The following is a 17,840-nucleotide window of genomic DNA, read 5'->3' as shown; positions in this document are numbered from 1 at the left end:
GGCACCACTGCACTCGAGCCTCGGTGACAGCGCAAGACCCTGTCTCTTAAACAAAAAAAAAAAAAAAAGAAAGTGGTTTCTGTTGTTTGTGAGCCAGCCAGTCTATGGCATTTTGTTAGAGCAGCCCAGGCAGACACTAAGACACTCACGGAACAGGAGGGAAGTTTGAAGATGAAACAATGACTTCGTAGCAGACACCTCTGAAGGACCGAGGACTCTTGCAGCTTGGTGCCAGAAGAAAATGACAAGAATGTACAGGTAAAAGAATAAAGGGCCTTTGAGGTTAGAGCTGAAATGGGTCTTCTCTAGGTTTCCAAACCCTAAGCAGGGATGGTTTTCAGATCCCTTTTACTACCCCCAGCAAAATCTGAAGTGAGCGATGATAGCCGGGAACCTGCATTTTATTTCTCTGCAGAGCTCTGTGTTGCCTTCCAAACAGCCTCTAGTCTCCTGCAGGCATTCCCTGAGTTCCGCCAGTGGAATTTCAGGTGTTTGGGATATACTTGATATACTAGGTGTTTGGGTTAGCTTGATATACTAGGTAGCTTAGCTCAGAGATGCCACTGATAGAATAATGTTTTCCTATGTTGCCCAGTACAGTAACCACTGGTCACATGTGGCTTTTTTTTTTTTTTTTAAGAGACAGGGGTCTCACTCTGTCACCCAGGCTGGAGTACAGTAATGCAGTGGCGAGATCATAGCTCACTGTAGCCTCAAACTCCTGGGCTCAAGCGACCCTCCTGCCTCAGCCTCCCAAAGCATTGGAATTATAAGTGTGAGCTAAGGCACACAAGCCAAGGCTATTTGGATTTGAATTAAAACTAAATCAAATTTAAAATTCAGCTGCTTGATTGTACCAGCCACATTTCAAGCACTCAGCAACATTATTGAGGATCAAGACGAATATTTCCACGATCACAGAAAGTTCTATCGGACAACCCTACTGTAGAAGTTGTGGATGTTTCATTCCACACTGCCTCTGTGCCCCGAGAAATCCTGGGGAGAAAGAAGGCTAAGCAATGGGCTATCAACGGCCCCACTCAGCTCCGATGCTTGTCGTCGTGAGCTGCAGGCATTGAAATGAGCAAGGACAATGTGCTTGTGAACAGGGGTAGGTGAGGACTGCAGGTATGTGTGAGCCCTTTAACACACTTTCTATTTTGCTATTTTGCGGTACCCTTTTCTTTCCTTATATTGCTGACTTTTGCTTCCCTCCTTCAAGAAACAGCAGAACACATCACCTAACCACTTCCTTTCATATTCAACTTGGTGGCAGCCATGAGAAGAGCTTAATAAAGGCACCTCAGGCTTTTTCTGGATTGGTTCTCATCTTGCCTTTTGATTTTTACCGACAGTCCAAACCAAAGGACAGCGATAAAGAAGGAACTTCAAATTCCACCTCTGAAGACGGGCCAGGGGATGGATTCACCATTCTGTCTTCTAAGAGCCTTGTTCTGGGACAGAAGGTAACAAAGATAATTGCCTTGTGCTATATTAAAACACTACTGTATTTTTATAACCTACTGTTTACAAGCAATGATGCCTCCTTTCCTCCCCTGATAATGATTTTCACTGCAGTCTTGAATTATTCATTTTTAAACTAAAGAGCTGTGGCAGTGTCAGCATTGTGAGAGTGAGAATTGTTCTTTTTTGCTGAGAATTGTTAACGCTAACGTTGGTCAGGCAAGGGTGAGCATGGAAGCTCTTTCTGGTCAGTAGATAGGATGGCATTACTGGTTTTGCTGGGAATTCCCCACACCCCAGTTATTTCTACATCTGCCAAAAAAAAATCCATAGCTAACTTTCTCAGACAGCTTCTGAGAGGCCCATCTTACATGGTTCAATGTAATTTATCAAAGAAAGAAAATAGAAATATATGTTTCCCAAATATCCTTGGTATTAGAAATGAATTATTTGCCAATAATTCAGTCTGCCTGCCTTCCTAAGCTTTAGAAAGTAAACAAACAGGGCTATGCATTTGAACAGTCTTCAGCAACGCAACAGCAGCCCAACCAGACATGCAAATAATTCATTCCTACAAGTGTAAAGTTTACTGAGCAGACAATTTATCTACCAAGTCAACTGGGGCTGAAATAAGACACCCAAGGAAAGAGTCAGTTAATCATATCTCTGGTAGCTGAATGTTTCCATCTTGACAACACAGTAAGCCTCCATTCAAAGAATTGGGAAGAGTATGTTCTAAGAAGAGCATCGGTGTGGCTGGTTGCTAATTCATCACTGATGAAAGCAGGGAAACAAAGAGGTGGAAATTTATGTCCCCTCTCTGGCCTGTTCACTGTTACATGACGATTAGCTTTCTCTCACTTAGCTAAGGGAACATAAAGGTCTTGCTCACATGGGCCAACAATAGAGAATGCCCTCCATTCCACTCTACTATGAACACATAGGATAGCAATTCCCAATGGTAGCCCCAAGACTGTGGTCTCCAAAGGGCAAGGGAGCCAGACACCCCCAGGTCAGAATCCCAGAGCCCGTTACTTCTCTCCAGCAAGGTTATTGGCTTCAGAGCCCTGCCCCACAAATTTTGTGTTCTTCTAGGGAGAATGCAGGATGCTGAGGGGAGAAGAGAGAGCAAGCCCTGGGCTTCCTTGCAGGAGCTGCTCAGAAGATGCATCACTGAAAACTAAGGCCACCAGGGTTGGGAACCAAAGGCATGAGCTGTAAGGGAAGGAAAGAAAGGAGAGGGGGCCGGGCGCGGTGGCTCACGCCTGTAATCCCAGCACTTCGGGAGGCAGAGGCGGGTGGATCAAGAGGTCGGGAGATCAAGATCATCCTGGCTAACACGATGAAACTCCGTCTCTACTAAAAATACAAAAAATTAGCCGGGCATGGTGGCGGACGCCTGTAGTCCCAGCTACTCAGGAGGCTGAGGCAGGAGAATGGTGTGAACCTGGGAGGCAGAGCTTGCAGTGAGCCGAGATTGCGCCACTGCACTCCAGCCTGGGAGACAGAGTGAGACTCCGTCTCAAAAAAAAAAAAAAAGAGAGAGAGGGGTGGCCCTGTTCCTGTTCCAGGGAAGAAGAAATGGATTTGTTGCATGCTGCCAGCCCCAGAGTGGAAAGCAAATCCACTGAGCTCAAAGAGCTTATTGCAAGCCAAACACCTGGGAAACTGGAGGTTGTCACTCTCTATGCAGCCCCTATGTTGACATTGGGTATGAATAATTAAAGAGAATTAATGAATGCAAGTAAAATATGAGATTTTTCAACAGAATTTTATCTTTTCCACATTCACCACCTTTTCTTCCTAATGCAGCTGTCCTTAACCCAGAGTGACATCAGCCATATTGGCTCCATGAGAGTGGAGGGCATTGTCCACCCAACCACAGCCGAAATTGACCTCAAAGAAGATATAGGTAAGGTCCTGAGACTTCAGTAGAAGTGCCATAGAATAGGCTACTGTTCAGGCAAGTTCTTGTGAAGCTGATCATTGTCAACTGGCTATCCCTCCGCTGGGGTCCCATGTCAAGCTCTGTCTTTATGTGTAGTTGAACAGTTTCACTAGAGAGAAGCTAACTTTGTTTTAATTCTGCATATATTTTTGAAGATTTTATTGGGGTATTGTGTAAAAGCAAATCATTAGCATAGAGCTTGATGAATTTTTCTCAAAGTGAACCCCACTTTGCAACCAGCACCAAGATCCTGAAGCAGACCCTTACCAGCACCCCAGAAGTCTCCCTCAGCACCACTCCCAGTCAGTATTTCCTCCAAGGGTAACCACTGTCCTTTCTTATCAAAGCAGAGATGGGTTTCATCTGTCTTGAATTTTGTAAAAATGAAATCTTGTCCTCTTCTGGGTCCGACTCCTTTTGCTCAACTTAGTATTGTGAAATCTATCCATGTCATTGAGTATGCTTATATTCATTCATTTTCCTTGCTCTGTAGTATTACACTCTATAAAAATATGACAGTTTATTGATCTATTCTACCACTGATGACATTTGGGGTAGTTTCCAGTTTGAGCTATAGTGAATAGTGCTACTATAAATATTGTTGTACATGTTTACATATATCATAAGCTTAAATATTAGAGTGCTATTGATAAGAGGGAAATGGACATCTAGAAAAAAATTAGGTTGTCCATTAAGCTATGAGCATTGAGTTATTTTTGCCTGTGGTTTGCCACCTGTCCCACGAGTGGCAGAGGGAGCTGTTAATAGCCAGGGTGGAGGAGCTTGGGAGGGTAAGCTGTTATGGGCGCTGGAAATAACAGCATGCTAACAGTCCCCATCCCATCCATTTTTACCAAGCAGAACTGCCTTAAACTCTCCACGGAAAGGGTAAAGTGAGCAAAGAAGGGGCTTTGTCTCTAGGGTACAGGGCTTGCCTGTGAGGGAGGCAATTTGAGGTAGATGCTAGTAGTTCAGCCCTGGGTGGTAGCACCAGGGGCCCCAGGCAGCTGTACTCACTCAGGGCTTCCTCCTGGCATCAGAGGCCACTTGCTGTGCTGAAAAGGAGATAGGACAGCCCTGGGAAAAGTCAGCATTACAGAGAAACAGGTCTCCTTCCACTCTCCATAGAAGGACGCCCTCTAGTAGCCTTCATCTGGAGCTCTTTTAATAGGCATCCTGCCTCTCACTGACACATTGCAGTGTTCATACTTTACACATTTCTATAGTAATGAAATTTTTATGTAAGAAAAATAATATGCTTTTTTTTTTAATTGGCATGGTGGCAGAGTAGAAAGAGCACTGGTCTGGGAGCAAAAATTCACGCTCAGATCCCAGCAGTGGATTCTAAGGCCAACCGCTTCAGGGTCTTGGGAGGAGAAATGGGCTAAAGGCAGTCAGGTGGTTAAGAGGGCAGGTTCCAGGTCGGCCTGCCTGGACTGTCCCAGCTTTTCTGAATTGCTTCCTAGCTGTGTGACCTTTGGCAGGTTTCTAAACCTCCCTGAACCTCCGTTTCCTCCTCTGTAAGGGAGGATAGCAATAGTACCTGTCCCATAGGGGTGCTGTGATGGGGCTTAGCACAGTGCTGGGCTCCTAGGCAGTTAGTAATTGACAGTTGTTTTATTGCTGCTCTGTTAGGAGGAGTCCCTCCCGTTACGATTCCATTTTCCACAACCATCACCCAAACTAATCATCCCAGCAGCCAAGGCCCTGCCTTACTCTTTTCAAAACATTATGTTATTATGGGAAAAGTCAAGCATACACAAAAAATAACAGAAAAGTATAATGAAACCCTATGTAATCAGATGCAATAATCACCACCCATGGCCACCTTTGTTTCAGCTCTTACCCCTCCACATACTTCCAGACATCATTTTATCTATGAATATTTCACAATGACTTCTAACATATAAGGGCTGTTTACTAACAACACAGCCACAATACCATTATTGTACCTTTAAAAAGATAGCAATATCAACAAATTACCAGTGTTCCAATTCCAGTTACATCATAAATGTCAAGTTTCTTAAACATTTGTTTAAACCAGGCACAGTGGCACACTCCTGTAGTCCCAGCTACTTGGGAAGCTGAGGCAGGAAGATCGCTTGAGCCCAGGAGTTTGAGACCAGCCTGGACAATATAGTGGGACCCTCATCTCTTATAAAAAAGGGGGGCCCGAGTACGGTGGCTCACACCTGTAATCCCAGCACTTTGGGAGGCTGAGGTGGGCGGACCACTTGAGCTCAGAAGTTCCAGACCAACCTGGGCACATGGCAAAACCCCATCTCTACAAAAAATACAAAAATTAGTCAGGCTTGGTGGCATATGCCTGTGCTCCCAGCTAAGGTGGGAGGCTGGGGTGGGAGGATCACTTAAGCCCAGGAGTTCTAGGCTACAGTGAGCTGTGATCATGCCACTACACTCCAGCCTGGGCCACAGAGTGCACAGAGTGAGACCATGTCAAGAAATTAAGAAAGGAAAGAAAGAAAAAGAGAGAGAGAGAGAGAGGGAGGGAGGGAAAGAAAAAGAGAGAAAGAGAGAGAGGGAGAGAGACAGAGAGAGAAAGGAAGAAAGGGAAGGTAGAGAAGGAAGGAGGGAGGGAAGGAGGGGGAGAGGGAGAGAGAAAAGAAGAAAGGAAAGAAAGAAAATGTGTTTATTTGATTTCGGATCCAAATCAGTCCACGCACTGCAGTTGGTTGATGAGTCTCTTATACCATAGGTTCCTCCTTCATCTCTTTCTTATTTCTTTGCAATTCATTTGTTGAGGAAGCTGGGCCATTTGTCCTATAGGGTTTCATGCAGTCCGGATTTTGTTGATTACATCCTCCTGGCATCATAAAACATGTTTCTTTGCTTTTTTATAACTTGGTGGTTGGATCTAGAGGTTTCATGAGGTGTAGGTTCGAAAACTTTGCCAAGACTCCTTGGTCAGTGGCGAGCGCTCGTGCCCAAGGAGGCGCGTTGTGCCTGGTTGTCTGTATTGGTGTGATGCTGGTGGCCATTGATGCCTCTTCTCTAGATTCCGCCATTCGTTAGGAGTTGCAAAGCTGTGGTATTCTCATTCTAGCATTGCTCCTTTCCTTCTTGGGAATGCTTCTGTAGAGAGAAACTACCTCTCTCCAGGATGCTTTTTTCTTAAAAGCCTTCAGTGAGGAGGGTGGATTCCCCTTGCCTTCTGCACATTCCCATTTGGCCCTTGACCTGAATGCAGAGGGCGCCAGCGTAGACCTAGTCCTCTGCTTCTCAACATGAACTGGCTACCAGCTTCAGTTACCCGGCCTTCTCCAGGCTTCTGGACCCAATAGATCAACAGTGTCCAGGAATCTGGGGGCCAGAAAGGAGTCTCAGAGGTACTGGGTATAATGCACAATCACCATTTCTCAGTTGCATCATGGAAACCCAAGAACATTAACAAAGAAAACCCCTCTGCACGCCCTCCCCCAGTGGACAGTGACCACTGGAATAGACACTTGTCCTAAACCAGCTGCACAGTGTACGGTGGCTGTCCACATATACTTGAGGCTCGAGTGTGGAGTGGGGAAGCATCAGCACCCAGGCCCTGGGGAAGACCATGAACTGAACCATAATAATAATGATGATTCATAAAGAGAGAGCTGAGACTTGCCGCAGACATCCAGACCACCAAGTTCATTCGAAGGTGAAAACATCTGAAAAATGCCTCCTCTGCTGCCCCAAAGCTGCCATCATCCCAGTCTGGACAAAACACCCATGTCATCTCAGAAACATGAGAGCTGGATGTGCTGGTGCACACCGACAGGGTTCCTGTGGGGTCAGAGGTGGTGTCCTGTCATCTCCCAGGGGTTCCACTTGGCCTGTTTAGAAGTAAGAGCTGAGGTAGGAAAAAAAAGAAAGAGTGGGGCATTCCCCTAACATCAAAGGCTCAGGGCATCTCCCGGCAGGAAAGTCCTTAGAGATTAGCCTCTCTGCATTTCTCCATTGCAAACTGAGCACCGGGTTGGGGGAACAACATGCCAGGCTGCCCTGGGCCTCTGTCTGTCCTTTGACTCAAGCACGTACAGTATGTTGATGGCACTGTGATGGGACCAGGACTTCAGAGCTCTCCACATGAGTACTAAACCTGTGGGACACAACACTAGAATCTCAGTTTTTTGTTGTTTTGTTTTTAAATCATCTACAAGACTCAAGCCATGAGACCGCTTTATGGCCAAATCACCCCTTAAAAGATCCTTGGTAAAAGCTTGCCAATCTAAGTCTGCTAGACTGAGGCCCAGAGACCCCTGCCTCCCCTGACCACTGGCAAACCAGGATAACAATTGGGAAGTTCAATTCCTAGTTCCTAACAGTGCTTTTGTTTTCTCCTGGCCTACTACAAATATGTCAAACAGTGTAATTAGATTGAAAGAACAACCACAGTGGCTTCCCATTGCTCTCCTTTGCAGGTAAAGCCTTGGAAAAGGCTGGGGGAAAAGAGTTCTTGGAAACGGTAAAGGAGCTTCGCAAATCCCAAGGCCCTTTGGAAGTCGCCGAAGGTAAGTGTGGAACTAGGCTCCTGTCACCAGCATGGCCTCACCCTCCTCTCTGGAGTCTCCAGCCTCACGTGCCTCATGCCTATTCAGCTTATGAGTCAAAGTATGCCATAACTAACCAGAAAGCAGTTTTAGCATCTCAGGTAATTTGGGCAGGCCCATAGAGATCCTTTCAGATGTCCTGGGGACTCCAATATGTTTGAATAATTCAAGTCAGTTTGCATCAGATCCCCCAAAATGGTCTAGAGCCATTGGGTGAACTTTGCATGTGTGTGATAAAATACACATACCATAGGACTTACCACTGGAACTATGTTTTGTTCTTTTTTTTTTTTTTTTTTTTTTTTTTTGAGAAAGAGTCTCACTCTGTCGCCCAGGCTGGAGTGTAGTAGCATGATCTCAGCTCACTGCAACCTCTGCCTCCCAAGTTCAAATGATTCTTGCGCCTTAGCCTCCCGAGTTGCTGGAATTACAGGCGCATGCCACCATGCCTGGCTAGTGTTTGTATTTTTAGTAGAGATGGGGTTTTGCCATGTTGGCCAGGCTGGTCTCAAAGTCCTAACCTCAAGTGATCCACCCGCCTTGGCCTCCCAAAGTGCTGGGATTACAGACATGAGCCACCACACCCGGCCACTGGAACTATTTTAAAGCATATAGTTCAGTGGCATTAAGAACTTTTACAGTGTTGTGCAGCCATCACCACCACCTAGTCCAGAGCTTTGATATCACCTCACACAGAAACCCTGTTGGGTTGATCGGACTCAACACCAGGTCATGGGGGTGACAAAGTCCAGTGGAGTCAAAGGAATGAGAAAAGATAGTTTGAGAGAGAAAGTGGGTCCAGGGGGCTGTCACTAATGTGTGGAGGTTGTGAAGGCCCCGAGCTCTGGAAGCCCAGGCTATTTATTGGTGATCAAACAAAGAAACAGGTGATGAGGATGTGGGGGTCGAAAGGGCAAGCGCGTGATCTACAGCTGTGACAGTTTAGCATTGCCTTTGAAGCATTTGGAACATATTCTGCTACTTGAGATAATGGAGAGCAGGTTCTTTTAACTCAAGATACAATCGATCCTGGGAGAGCAAGGAGCAAGAAGCCAGCAAGTCTAGACACATTCCAGAGCCACGAGCCCTGGATTCTATCCAAGCCACGAGGGGTTTTATGCCCTGGGCTTAGATTACGGTGCATCAGGGTAGCCTTCCACCCTTTGGCACAGAGCTTGGTGTTCCAAAGGCCACAAGGGGTTTTCGAATCTGGACCCCGGACATGTTCCAAGACTCTTTTACATTATGTCAGACATGCAAGCCCTGCCTCAGCTTCTCTCAACACTTAGCTTTTCCCCCAACAAACCCCCTAACCATTAAGCAGTCATGCCCAGTGCCCCCTCAGGCCCTGGCAAGCACTAATCTACTTTCTGTCTCTATGGATTTGCCTATTCTGGACATTTCATATAAATGGGATCATGCAATATATGACTTTTCTGTCTGGCTTCTCTCACTTAACATTTTTTTCAAAGTTCATCCATACTGTAGCATGGGTCAGTACTTATTCCTTTTCATGGCTGAATAATATTCCATTTTGTTTAAGCATTCATTTACTGATGGACATTTGGGCTGTTTCCGCCTTTGGTGATTGTGAATAGAGCTGCAGTGAACATCTGTGCACAAGTTTTTTTTTTAACATCTCTTGTCCAGGATATTGGGCAACTTTTTGACAGGTGGATTCAACCTCAGATCCATGTTCCCACCCACACAACTCCCAATCAGTTCACTCCTTGTATCCTCAGTCAGTGCCAAGTGCCGCAGGGCTTCAGAGGAAAATAAAACCCACCGCTGCCCTCAGATGCATAATTGGGGCACAGAGCAGGAGCCACGACCTCAGCGTAGGGGAGCGTGGGAGGACTGCAGTGAGGCTGTGAGACCCCTTGGGGGTGGGACACAGAGGGCAATAGGAGCACTGCATGCGAGAAGACCCGTGTCTTGCATGAGCAGGGAGTCTTGGGTCAGCACGTGGGAGGAGAGAAACAGCAGCCAAGATGAGTCTGGGCCTGTGGGCTGTGCGAAGGGGTCTGGATCTGACCCTACATGGACATGAGGGCACTTGGAAGTTTAAGCAGGGGGCTGTCCAGATTAGACTTGATTGTTATAAAAGTAGGGCCCAGGCACTGTGGCTCATGCCTGTAATCCCAGCACTTTGGGAGGCTGAGGCAGGCGGATCACGAGGACAGGAGTTCAAGACCAGTTTGACCAACATGGTGAAACCCCGTCTCTACTAAAAATACAAAAATTAGCCAGGCATGGTGGCGCATGCCTGTAATCCCAGCTACTCAGAGGCTGAAGCAGGAGAATCACTTGAACCTGGGAAGTGGAGGTTGCAGTGAGCCAAGATCGTGCCACTGCACTCCAGCCTGGGCAACAGAGAAAGATTCTGTCTCAAAAAAAAAAAAAAGAAAGAGAAAAAGAAAAAAGTAATGGGGGCTTCTAGTCCAGAAAGAACAAGAGCCCACACTTTAAATCTCCACCCACTACTCCCCACAGGCAAAGCAGTAATAGATGCAGTGTCTCTTTAAAAACTCTAAGAGCCACACTCAAATATAAGATAAGCCTCCATGTAGACAGAGACAGGAGGGCTGCAGCAGCACCTGCAGGAGGCTGCCGCCCCAGGCCTGGGCTCCAGGTCTATAAGATGCAGAGTCGCTTCACGTATAAAGAGGGCCAGAGCCAGACTCTGCCCAAAGCAAGGGGCTGCATGAGACTCTCGTGGCCTTTACAAGAAGCCAAAGCTCTAGCCACCACCCAGGGCTACAACTTCTATAAAAATCTGTCTTTCTAGGGTAGCAGAAGGGAGAAGAGAGCCCCTCACCCAAGCCCAGGGCCACATTGCCCACCGACTCAATGTTTGGCTCTACCACATCCCCGATATAACCATGAGACCAAGCCCCAACTCAGTCATCTAAGACGGCATCTGGACTGGGGGCCTGGGTGTGGGGAAGTTTCCCCAGAAACTGCCTGATAGGGTGCAAAGGAGAGGAAAAATAGCTGCTCTACACAGAATGAGAAGCTCCAACACACTTCTTTTTTAAATTATTTTTTAAATAGAGGTGGGTTCTTGCTATGTTGCCCAGGCTGATCTTGAACTGCTAGGCTTAAGTGATCCTCCTGCCTCAGCCTCCCAAAATGCTAGGATTACAGGTGGGAGCCACCGTGCCCAGCACCAACACACTTCTAAACAGAGTTCCAAAGGCAGAAATAGAAAGTAGAAAAGCATTATTTAAGGAGATCGTAGCTGAGAATTTTCTAGGATGAAGCATGAGCCCTTAAGCTGAAAATATCAAGCAAAATACATGAAAATAAATCCAAAACCTGGAGTGTTGTGGTAAAGCCTTAGAAATTGAGAAATCAAAAGAAACCTTCAAAGTAACCCGAGAGGAGAGGCAGATCATTTGTAAAGAAATGATGGCTCTTCTACTGACAGCAAACTTCTCATCAGCAAAAAAAAAGATGTGTGGAAACAGGAAAGAAATACCTTCAAAGCACTGAAGGGAAAAAAAAACTGTCAACCAAGAATTCCACATTTTGCTACATTGTCATTCAAGAATGAGGACAAAAGATGTACAATTTCAGACGTGCAGAAGTTGAGAGGCAGCAATCCAGACACTAGCTGGAAAGAATACAAAAGTCTGCACCAAGGAAATAGACATGAACCTGGAAGGAAGGAGAGGGCTACAGGACACAATTTTGAGCTAAGACATTGGTGCAAATATGTTAGGTGTAAGAAGCCATGGCCTGGGGCCAGTGAGTGTTAGCACCCTGGGAAAAATGGAGAAGGGGAGATGGTTCGCCACTGTCTTTAACACCACATGGCATTTCATTTAAAAACACCATCAGTTGTTAAGATATACTCTTATTGTATGTAACATTAAGAAAAATTAAATTTCCAAAATAAGGTGTCTAATAGGAGGCCCCACATAAAGCTGGGGCACATTAGTATAACAGCAAGCAAGACATGAACCCACCAAACAGAAAGGAGGAGCAAATATCTTGACCTTGGCATCCAGTGGACAGAGAGGGGGAAAAAAAAAAAAAAGCCTCACTAAAGAATTTGGCCAGGCGTGGTGGCTCACGCCTGTAATCGAAGCACTTTGAGAGGCAGAGGCGGGTGGCTCACCTGAGGTCGGGAGTTTGAGACCAGCCTGACCAACATGGAGAAACCCTGTCTAGTAAAAATACAAAAATTAGCTGGGCGTGGTGGTGGGTGCCTGTAATCCCAGCTACTTGGGAGGCTGAGGCAGGAGAATCACTTGAACCCGGAAGGCAGAGGTTGCAGTGAGCCGAGATCACGCTATTGCACTCCAGCCTGGGTGGCAAGAGTGAAACTCTGTGTCTAAAAAAAAGAAAAAGAATTTGGACCGCAAGCCAGTGCTCCTGAAGATTTGCAGCCAGATCCAGTGCAGCTCAAAACCTGAGGCAGAGAAGAGAGTGAGACATAGCCTTAGTTTGGTAGTGTCCCCAGGTGACATAGAAGGAAATGTAATTTCTTTCTGGAAGAACTCAGCTCCAGGCTGACAGCAGTTCTAAGGTGCTTCCTGATTTCAACAGTATTAAAATGTTTAAACAAAAAAAAAGTGCATCTTAACATGGTTAAAACAGACCAACTGCAGTGCAGGCCCACCCTGTGGCAGGGGGTCGGGGAGGGTGGATCAAGAAAATATTTCAGGTGCAGAGTCAGTGAGAGGCAGCGATGCTGCATGTTCAGGGAGGCAGAAGCTGGAGCTAAGGTAAGTCCAGGGTTCCCAGGGCTGAGCAAACTGATGAAAAGTCAGGACTTTCATTCATTTGTTGAATATTGGAGCACCTGCCTGCCAGTGACTGTGGTAGGAGCCAGGCAGCAGCAAGGAATACAAAAGTGCTTCAGTGAAGATGTCATCTGGGGCAGAACCAGTTCACGTTAAGCATCTACGGTGTGTGCTGTCGGGCACAGGCATCGGGATGTGGATGTGATTGTAGGCCCTGAACACTCCTGAATTTTACAACCAGGCGGGGACCCCAGGGTAACACAGTACATCACTTAGCACAGCTGGCTGCTGAATTGCATGGCAGAGGCCCGGAGAGAATGGGCGAGGGAGTCAGGGACAAAGGAGGATAGCCAAGTGTGGAGACAGAGGTGCAGCCAGACCCATGTGTGCAGGGGACTGAGCCCACTGGCTGGAGGACGACTGGGCATCCAGAAAGAGCAAGAAATGGATAGACTCCAAGGGGAGAGGGGCCGACCATGAAGGGAGCCTGGGAGGACTGCAGTAAGGCCGGGGGGCAATCAGGAGCAGTTGCAGATTCTGAGTTTAAATGTGGAGTTTAAGGACCTTGGCTCCAGCAACCGTGTGGAGGATGGTTTGGCAGACAGAGGGCTGGGGCCCGAAGACCATCAAGAAAGCTGTATTGGATGAGGGTGGGGGTGGAGTGGGGGTGAAAATGAAGCACATGGGCCTGAAATGAGACAAGGCAGAGGAAACTGATGGTGTCTGCAGTGACAAAGAGGGAAAAAGGGGAATCGGGTTTCAGGAGTGAATGGCCATTTTACTGGGCACGTGTTAGCCCTGGGGCCCCAGAAAGGTCATGAGGTGCAGGTCCCTGTTGAAAGCTAAGGAGGAAAATGGCTTGCAGATGGCTGCTTAGGAGGTGGGGCTGCAGCAGAGAGAAGAGCACTGGGCCCAGACACGCAGGAAGAAGAGAGGCCATTGTGGGAAACTGAGGTGCTGTTAAAAGAAAACCCACAGTGTCACGGAAACCAGGCATCAGCAGTAGCAGCCTCTCAGCAGGACAAGGGGCCAACCTAGAGTCCCCTTTTGCTGTGGTGACTCCCAAGAACTGTGATGGCTCACCTGGGGGAAGGTTCTAGAAGCTCCCAGCAGCAGCACTGCCACCCTCAGAATGCAGGTCTTCACTAGGCAACATCACATTAGGTAAGAGAATGCCCCTAGTCATTATGTGGATAGGTGCTTATACCAAATACCAGGGTCACAACCCTTGCAATAACTTGACCCTCATCCTTGACACCTCTGGAGAACATTACAAAGCATTATGGCTACAAGCTGTGTTATTCATTTCCAGTTGCCATGAACATACTTTGTTTTGGACTGAAATGTCATCGTGCACTACCCTGAAAGTCATTTTTTACTTGATTGGATGTTTGACATTGCCAATAGGAACATATTCCTTTTATTTAAAAATGACTTTTGGCTGGGTGCAGTATAATCCTAGCACTTTGGGAGGCCGAGGTGGGTGGATCACTTGAGGTCAGGAGTTCAAGACCAACCTGGCCAACATGGTGAAACCCCATCTCTACTAAAAATACAAAAAATTAGCCAGGCATGGTGGCGGGTGCCTGTAATCCCAGCCACTTGGGAAGCTGAGGCAGGAGAATCGAATCGCTTGAACCCGAGAGGCAGAGGTTGCAGTGAGCTGTGATCGAGCCACTGCACTCCAGCCTGGGCAAAAGAGGGGCATCCTGTCTCAAAAAAAAAAAAAAAAAGACTTTACATTAGAGGAATACCATTCTGCTAGTAACATGATTATACTTTTAAAATATATGAAATAAATCAGCCATGACTGTAACAAGCCAAACTCTGTCCGGCATACAATAGCAGCCAGGTGCTCGGGAAGATGGCACCATGCAGGCAAGGCCCATCTCCAGGGTCCTTGGTTCTCAGCAGAGCAGCCTCCAGTTTTAGGGGCATCATTGTTCAGTCCAAAGAGGGACACTCTGCTTCTGGTGCACAAATATACGTGGTCGTAGAGTCAGCACGCATGGCGGGCCCCTACCCAGGGCCTCGGTGTATTGTGTGGCCTGGGTCCTGCACTCAGGCGTTCACGTGTGATAACACTGAGCCCCGTCTAGGCACTGGAAGGCAGGGAGCCTACAGCCTCCCCTGATGGACGAAGTGGTCCCTTGGATTTGGCTTCCACCCATGCGAGGAAGTGCAGTCAGCACTTCCCTGACACTGTGGACATTGCCAGGAAATACTTATCATAAACTAGGTGGGCATCATAGATTTCCAGTCAGTCTTTCACCTCAACCCCACACACAGCTCTAGAATACGGCGGACACACGTTTCTGTTACAAGTGCTGCCCCTAGTGGCCACGGACCCTTGCTACGCTGATTCCTGGGTTCCTGGAGGGGCACAGGGCGCAGACGGGCAGCGTGGGGGCAAGCATGGCTCATGGCTGAAGCTGCAGCTGCCTCAGGCAGATCCGAGGGAACTGCTCCCCTGGGGAGTCCCACAGGGACTTCCCTCGAGCTTAGCAGCCACGCGGCTTTATCAACTCTGTCACCAATGGGAACCACGTTTAGGGGAGTAAACAGTAAAACAAAGGAGTATGACAGAAATTGTGAGACAAGGCTGGCCTAATTCAATTTCACAGCCCGCTTTTGAAACCCCACTCTCTGCAGGGCATGTGGAGATCATCAAATGGTAGTCCCTGTCAAGGAACTACACAATCAAGTTCAGTGGTTCTCAACTCATAGAAGGTCCTAAAATCACATAAGCATAAGCCCCTGCACCAGACCTACTGAGTCAGGACCTCTGGGTGGTCAGTACCCTGACTCTGTGGGGCCCAGGCACAGCTATTTTTTAAAAGCCACAGTAGGCCAGGTGTGATGGCTCACGCCTGTAATCCCAGCACTTTGAGTGCCTGAGGCAGGAGGATCACTTGAGCCCTGGAGTTCAAGACCAGTCTGGGCAACATAGCAAAACCTCATCTCTACAAAAAAATTTTAAAAATTAGCACATGCCTGTAATCCCAGCTACTCGAGAGGCTGAGGCACTAGAATCACTTGAACCCAGGAGGTGGAGGTTGCAGCGAGCTGAGATCACACCACTGCACTCCAGCCTGGGCGACAGAAAAAGACTGTCTCAAAAAAAACTAAAAATAAATAAAATAAAATAAAAGCCACTGTATTCATTTCCTGTGGCTACTGTAACAAATTACCACAAAGTTCGTGGCTTCAGACAACACAAATTTGTCTTCTTACAGTTCTGGAGGCCAGAAGTCCACAATGAGTTTTAAGAGTCTAAGATCCAGGTGTTGGCAGGGCTGGTTCCTTGTGGAGGCTCAGGGAAGGATCCCTTCCTTGCCTTTTCCAGCTTCTAAGCTGCAACATTCCTTGGCTCCTGGCTGCATCGTTCCAATCTCTGTCTCCTTCATCCCACGGCCTTCTCCTGCCTTTGACCTCCTTGCCTCCCTCTTATCAGGTCCCAGGCTCACCCAGACAGTCCAGGATCATCTCCCCATCTCAAGAGCCTTCACTTAATCACATCTGCAAAGTCCTTTTTGCCATGTACGGGAACACCCACAGGTTCCAGGGAGGAGGACGTGGATGTTTTGGGATGCCATTACTTTACCTACCACAGCCACCAGAGAGGATCTGACGTGTCCCTTTAGCTAGGAACCATTGTGAGGAGGTAGCCCAACCCAGGGACTACTTGGCAGACCATATGAAAATGGCGCATCAGAGCAGCATTAAACGCTTCTACCCAAAGCTTGTGCTAACTGTGCAAAGCGATCCAGCCCAGCTCTTGCTCTCGTTAAACATAGTCCACATCAGGAGCACAGGATGCTGCCCAGCCAACGTCTCTATCACTGCCTTATCTCCAGATCTAACAGGTACCTGATGAGGTTAGGCTATAACCTAGGAAACCTTAGGAAATAACCGGAGGCATTTTCTCTCCTATGTCCCAGCCGCCGTCAGCCAATCCAGTGGACTCGCAGCCAAATTTGTCATCCACTGTCACATCCCTCAGTGGGGCTCCGACAAATGTGAAGAACAGCTTGAAGAGACCATCAAAAACTGCCTGTCAGCGGCGGAGGACAAGAAGCTAAAGTCCGTCGCATTCCCGCCTTTCCCCAGTGGCAGGTAAGATGCAGTTCCCCTGAGTTGATTCCTCCGGCTTTTTCCCTGGAAATCAGCTGCTCCCCCACTTACATCTGATCTGGGTGTTGCCAAGGGCTGCCAGCACAGCCAAGTATGCTGACCAGATGACAGGGCAGGAAACCCGGTTTTCATCCTTCAGAAACCATGGGGAAGCGAGCCCACTGGCTCTTAGGCAGCAGGTCTTCCCCGGCTGGGGCCAGCCCCAGTGCCTCCTTGATGTTAAAGCCCCAGGAGGAAGGCAGCCCAGGGGAGGAGCAGGAGGCAAAGGCCAGGTGGTGTGTTATTTTTTGAGAGCCTTCCAGGTTCAAAGTCCATATTCCCACCAGCTGTCCATGTCCAGGACACATGATCAGAAAACGCCAGGCTCGAAGGCCTTGCTACTCAGAGTGTGGTCCATAGGCAGCAGTGACCGATGTCAGAATGCAGAATCTCAGGCCCCCCATCTCCGACCTCTGGCTCCAGAATCCCCAGAGAATTCCGTTGCTGCTCTGGGAGACTGCAGAGCCAGGAGTTCGAGGCTTTGATGAATACACCCAGAGAAGTGAAAATCTGTCCCCGAGTGATTGCTGAAAAGGAGACTGGGCAATGACTGGATTGTCACAGATCCCAGCTGGGCATTGTTTCAGATACGTAATGAGGATATCTGCTGTCACATAAAACATATCCTTTCCCTTCATGCCCCTAGCCAATCTATTGCTTTAATTTTGAACACCCTCTCACCTTGAGAGCTGTCCTTTATAATATAGCTATGGTTTATAGCTGTGTCCTGGGAAGCCCAAGAGGAAGATAATGAGACCTAGGTTCCTGCTGTAATCACACATCAACCTAGGCAAGCAGCATTGAGTCTCAGCATTCCAGGCCCAGAGATGCTGTGAGATGCATTCTTTCATCGGTGGAACCACGGCAGTGCTGTTCTGTGCTGGAATACATGCGATTGGGAAGAATTCCTATTAACAGGCCCCTCCTGGACCTGCTCCAGGGGTCTCTGTGGCTGAC

General features: G+C 47.7%; 2 protein-coding genes across 7 annotated transcripts in view; one reads left to right on the top strand and one right to left on the bottom strand.

The window, feature by feature from the left end:
• The window catches only part of AIFM2 (AIF family member 2), a 126,108-nt gene that overhangs the window by 85,450 nt on the left and 22,818 nt on the right, over nt 1-17,840 (bottom strand). Inside the window, exon 10 of one of the 6 annotated variants that reach the window (XM_055353612.2) lies at nt 3,538-7,242. The exons of 2 other annotated variants lie outside the window; for them this stretch is intronic. The gene's annotated coding sequence lies outside the window, so the exon portion shown is untranslated. Of the gene's footprint in view, nt 1-3,537; nt 7,243-10,678; nt 12,377-15,301; nt 17,764-17,840 lie in introns of those variants that run through there. 3 more of the 6 variants (XM_063710038.1, XM_055353611.2, XM_063710037.1) reach the window with 3 other exon arrangements.
• The window catches only part of MACROH2A2 (macroH2A.2 histone), a 59,532-nt gene that overhangs the window by 39,664 nt on the left and 2,028 nt on the right, over nt 1-17,840 (top strand). Inside the window, exons 5-8 of the mRNA XM_004049531.4 lie at nt 1,356-1,466; nt 3,277-3,376; nt 7,831-7,920; nt 16,652-16,826. Of these exons, the coding sequence (XP_004049579.1) occupies nt 1,356-1,466; nt 3,277-3,376; nt 7,831-7,920; nt 16,652-16,826 (476 nt within the window). The remainder of the gene's footprint in view (nt 1-1,355; nt 1,467-3,276; nt 3,377-7,830; nt 7,921-16,651; nt 16,827-17,840) is intronic.

Source organism: Gorilla gorilla, chromosome 8 (assembly GCF_029281585.2).
Source record: "Gorilla gorilla gorilla isolate KB3781 chromosome 8, NHGRI_mGorGor1-v2.1_pri, whole genome shotgun sequence".
NCBI classification, from domain to species: domain Eukaryota; kingdom Metazoa; phylum Chordata; class Mammalia; order Primates; family Hominidae; genus Gorilla; species Gorilla gorilla.
Note: the sequence above shows the minus strand (reverse complement) of the source record. Positions and strands in the feature narration are given on the sequence as shown.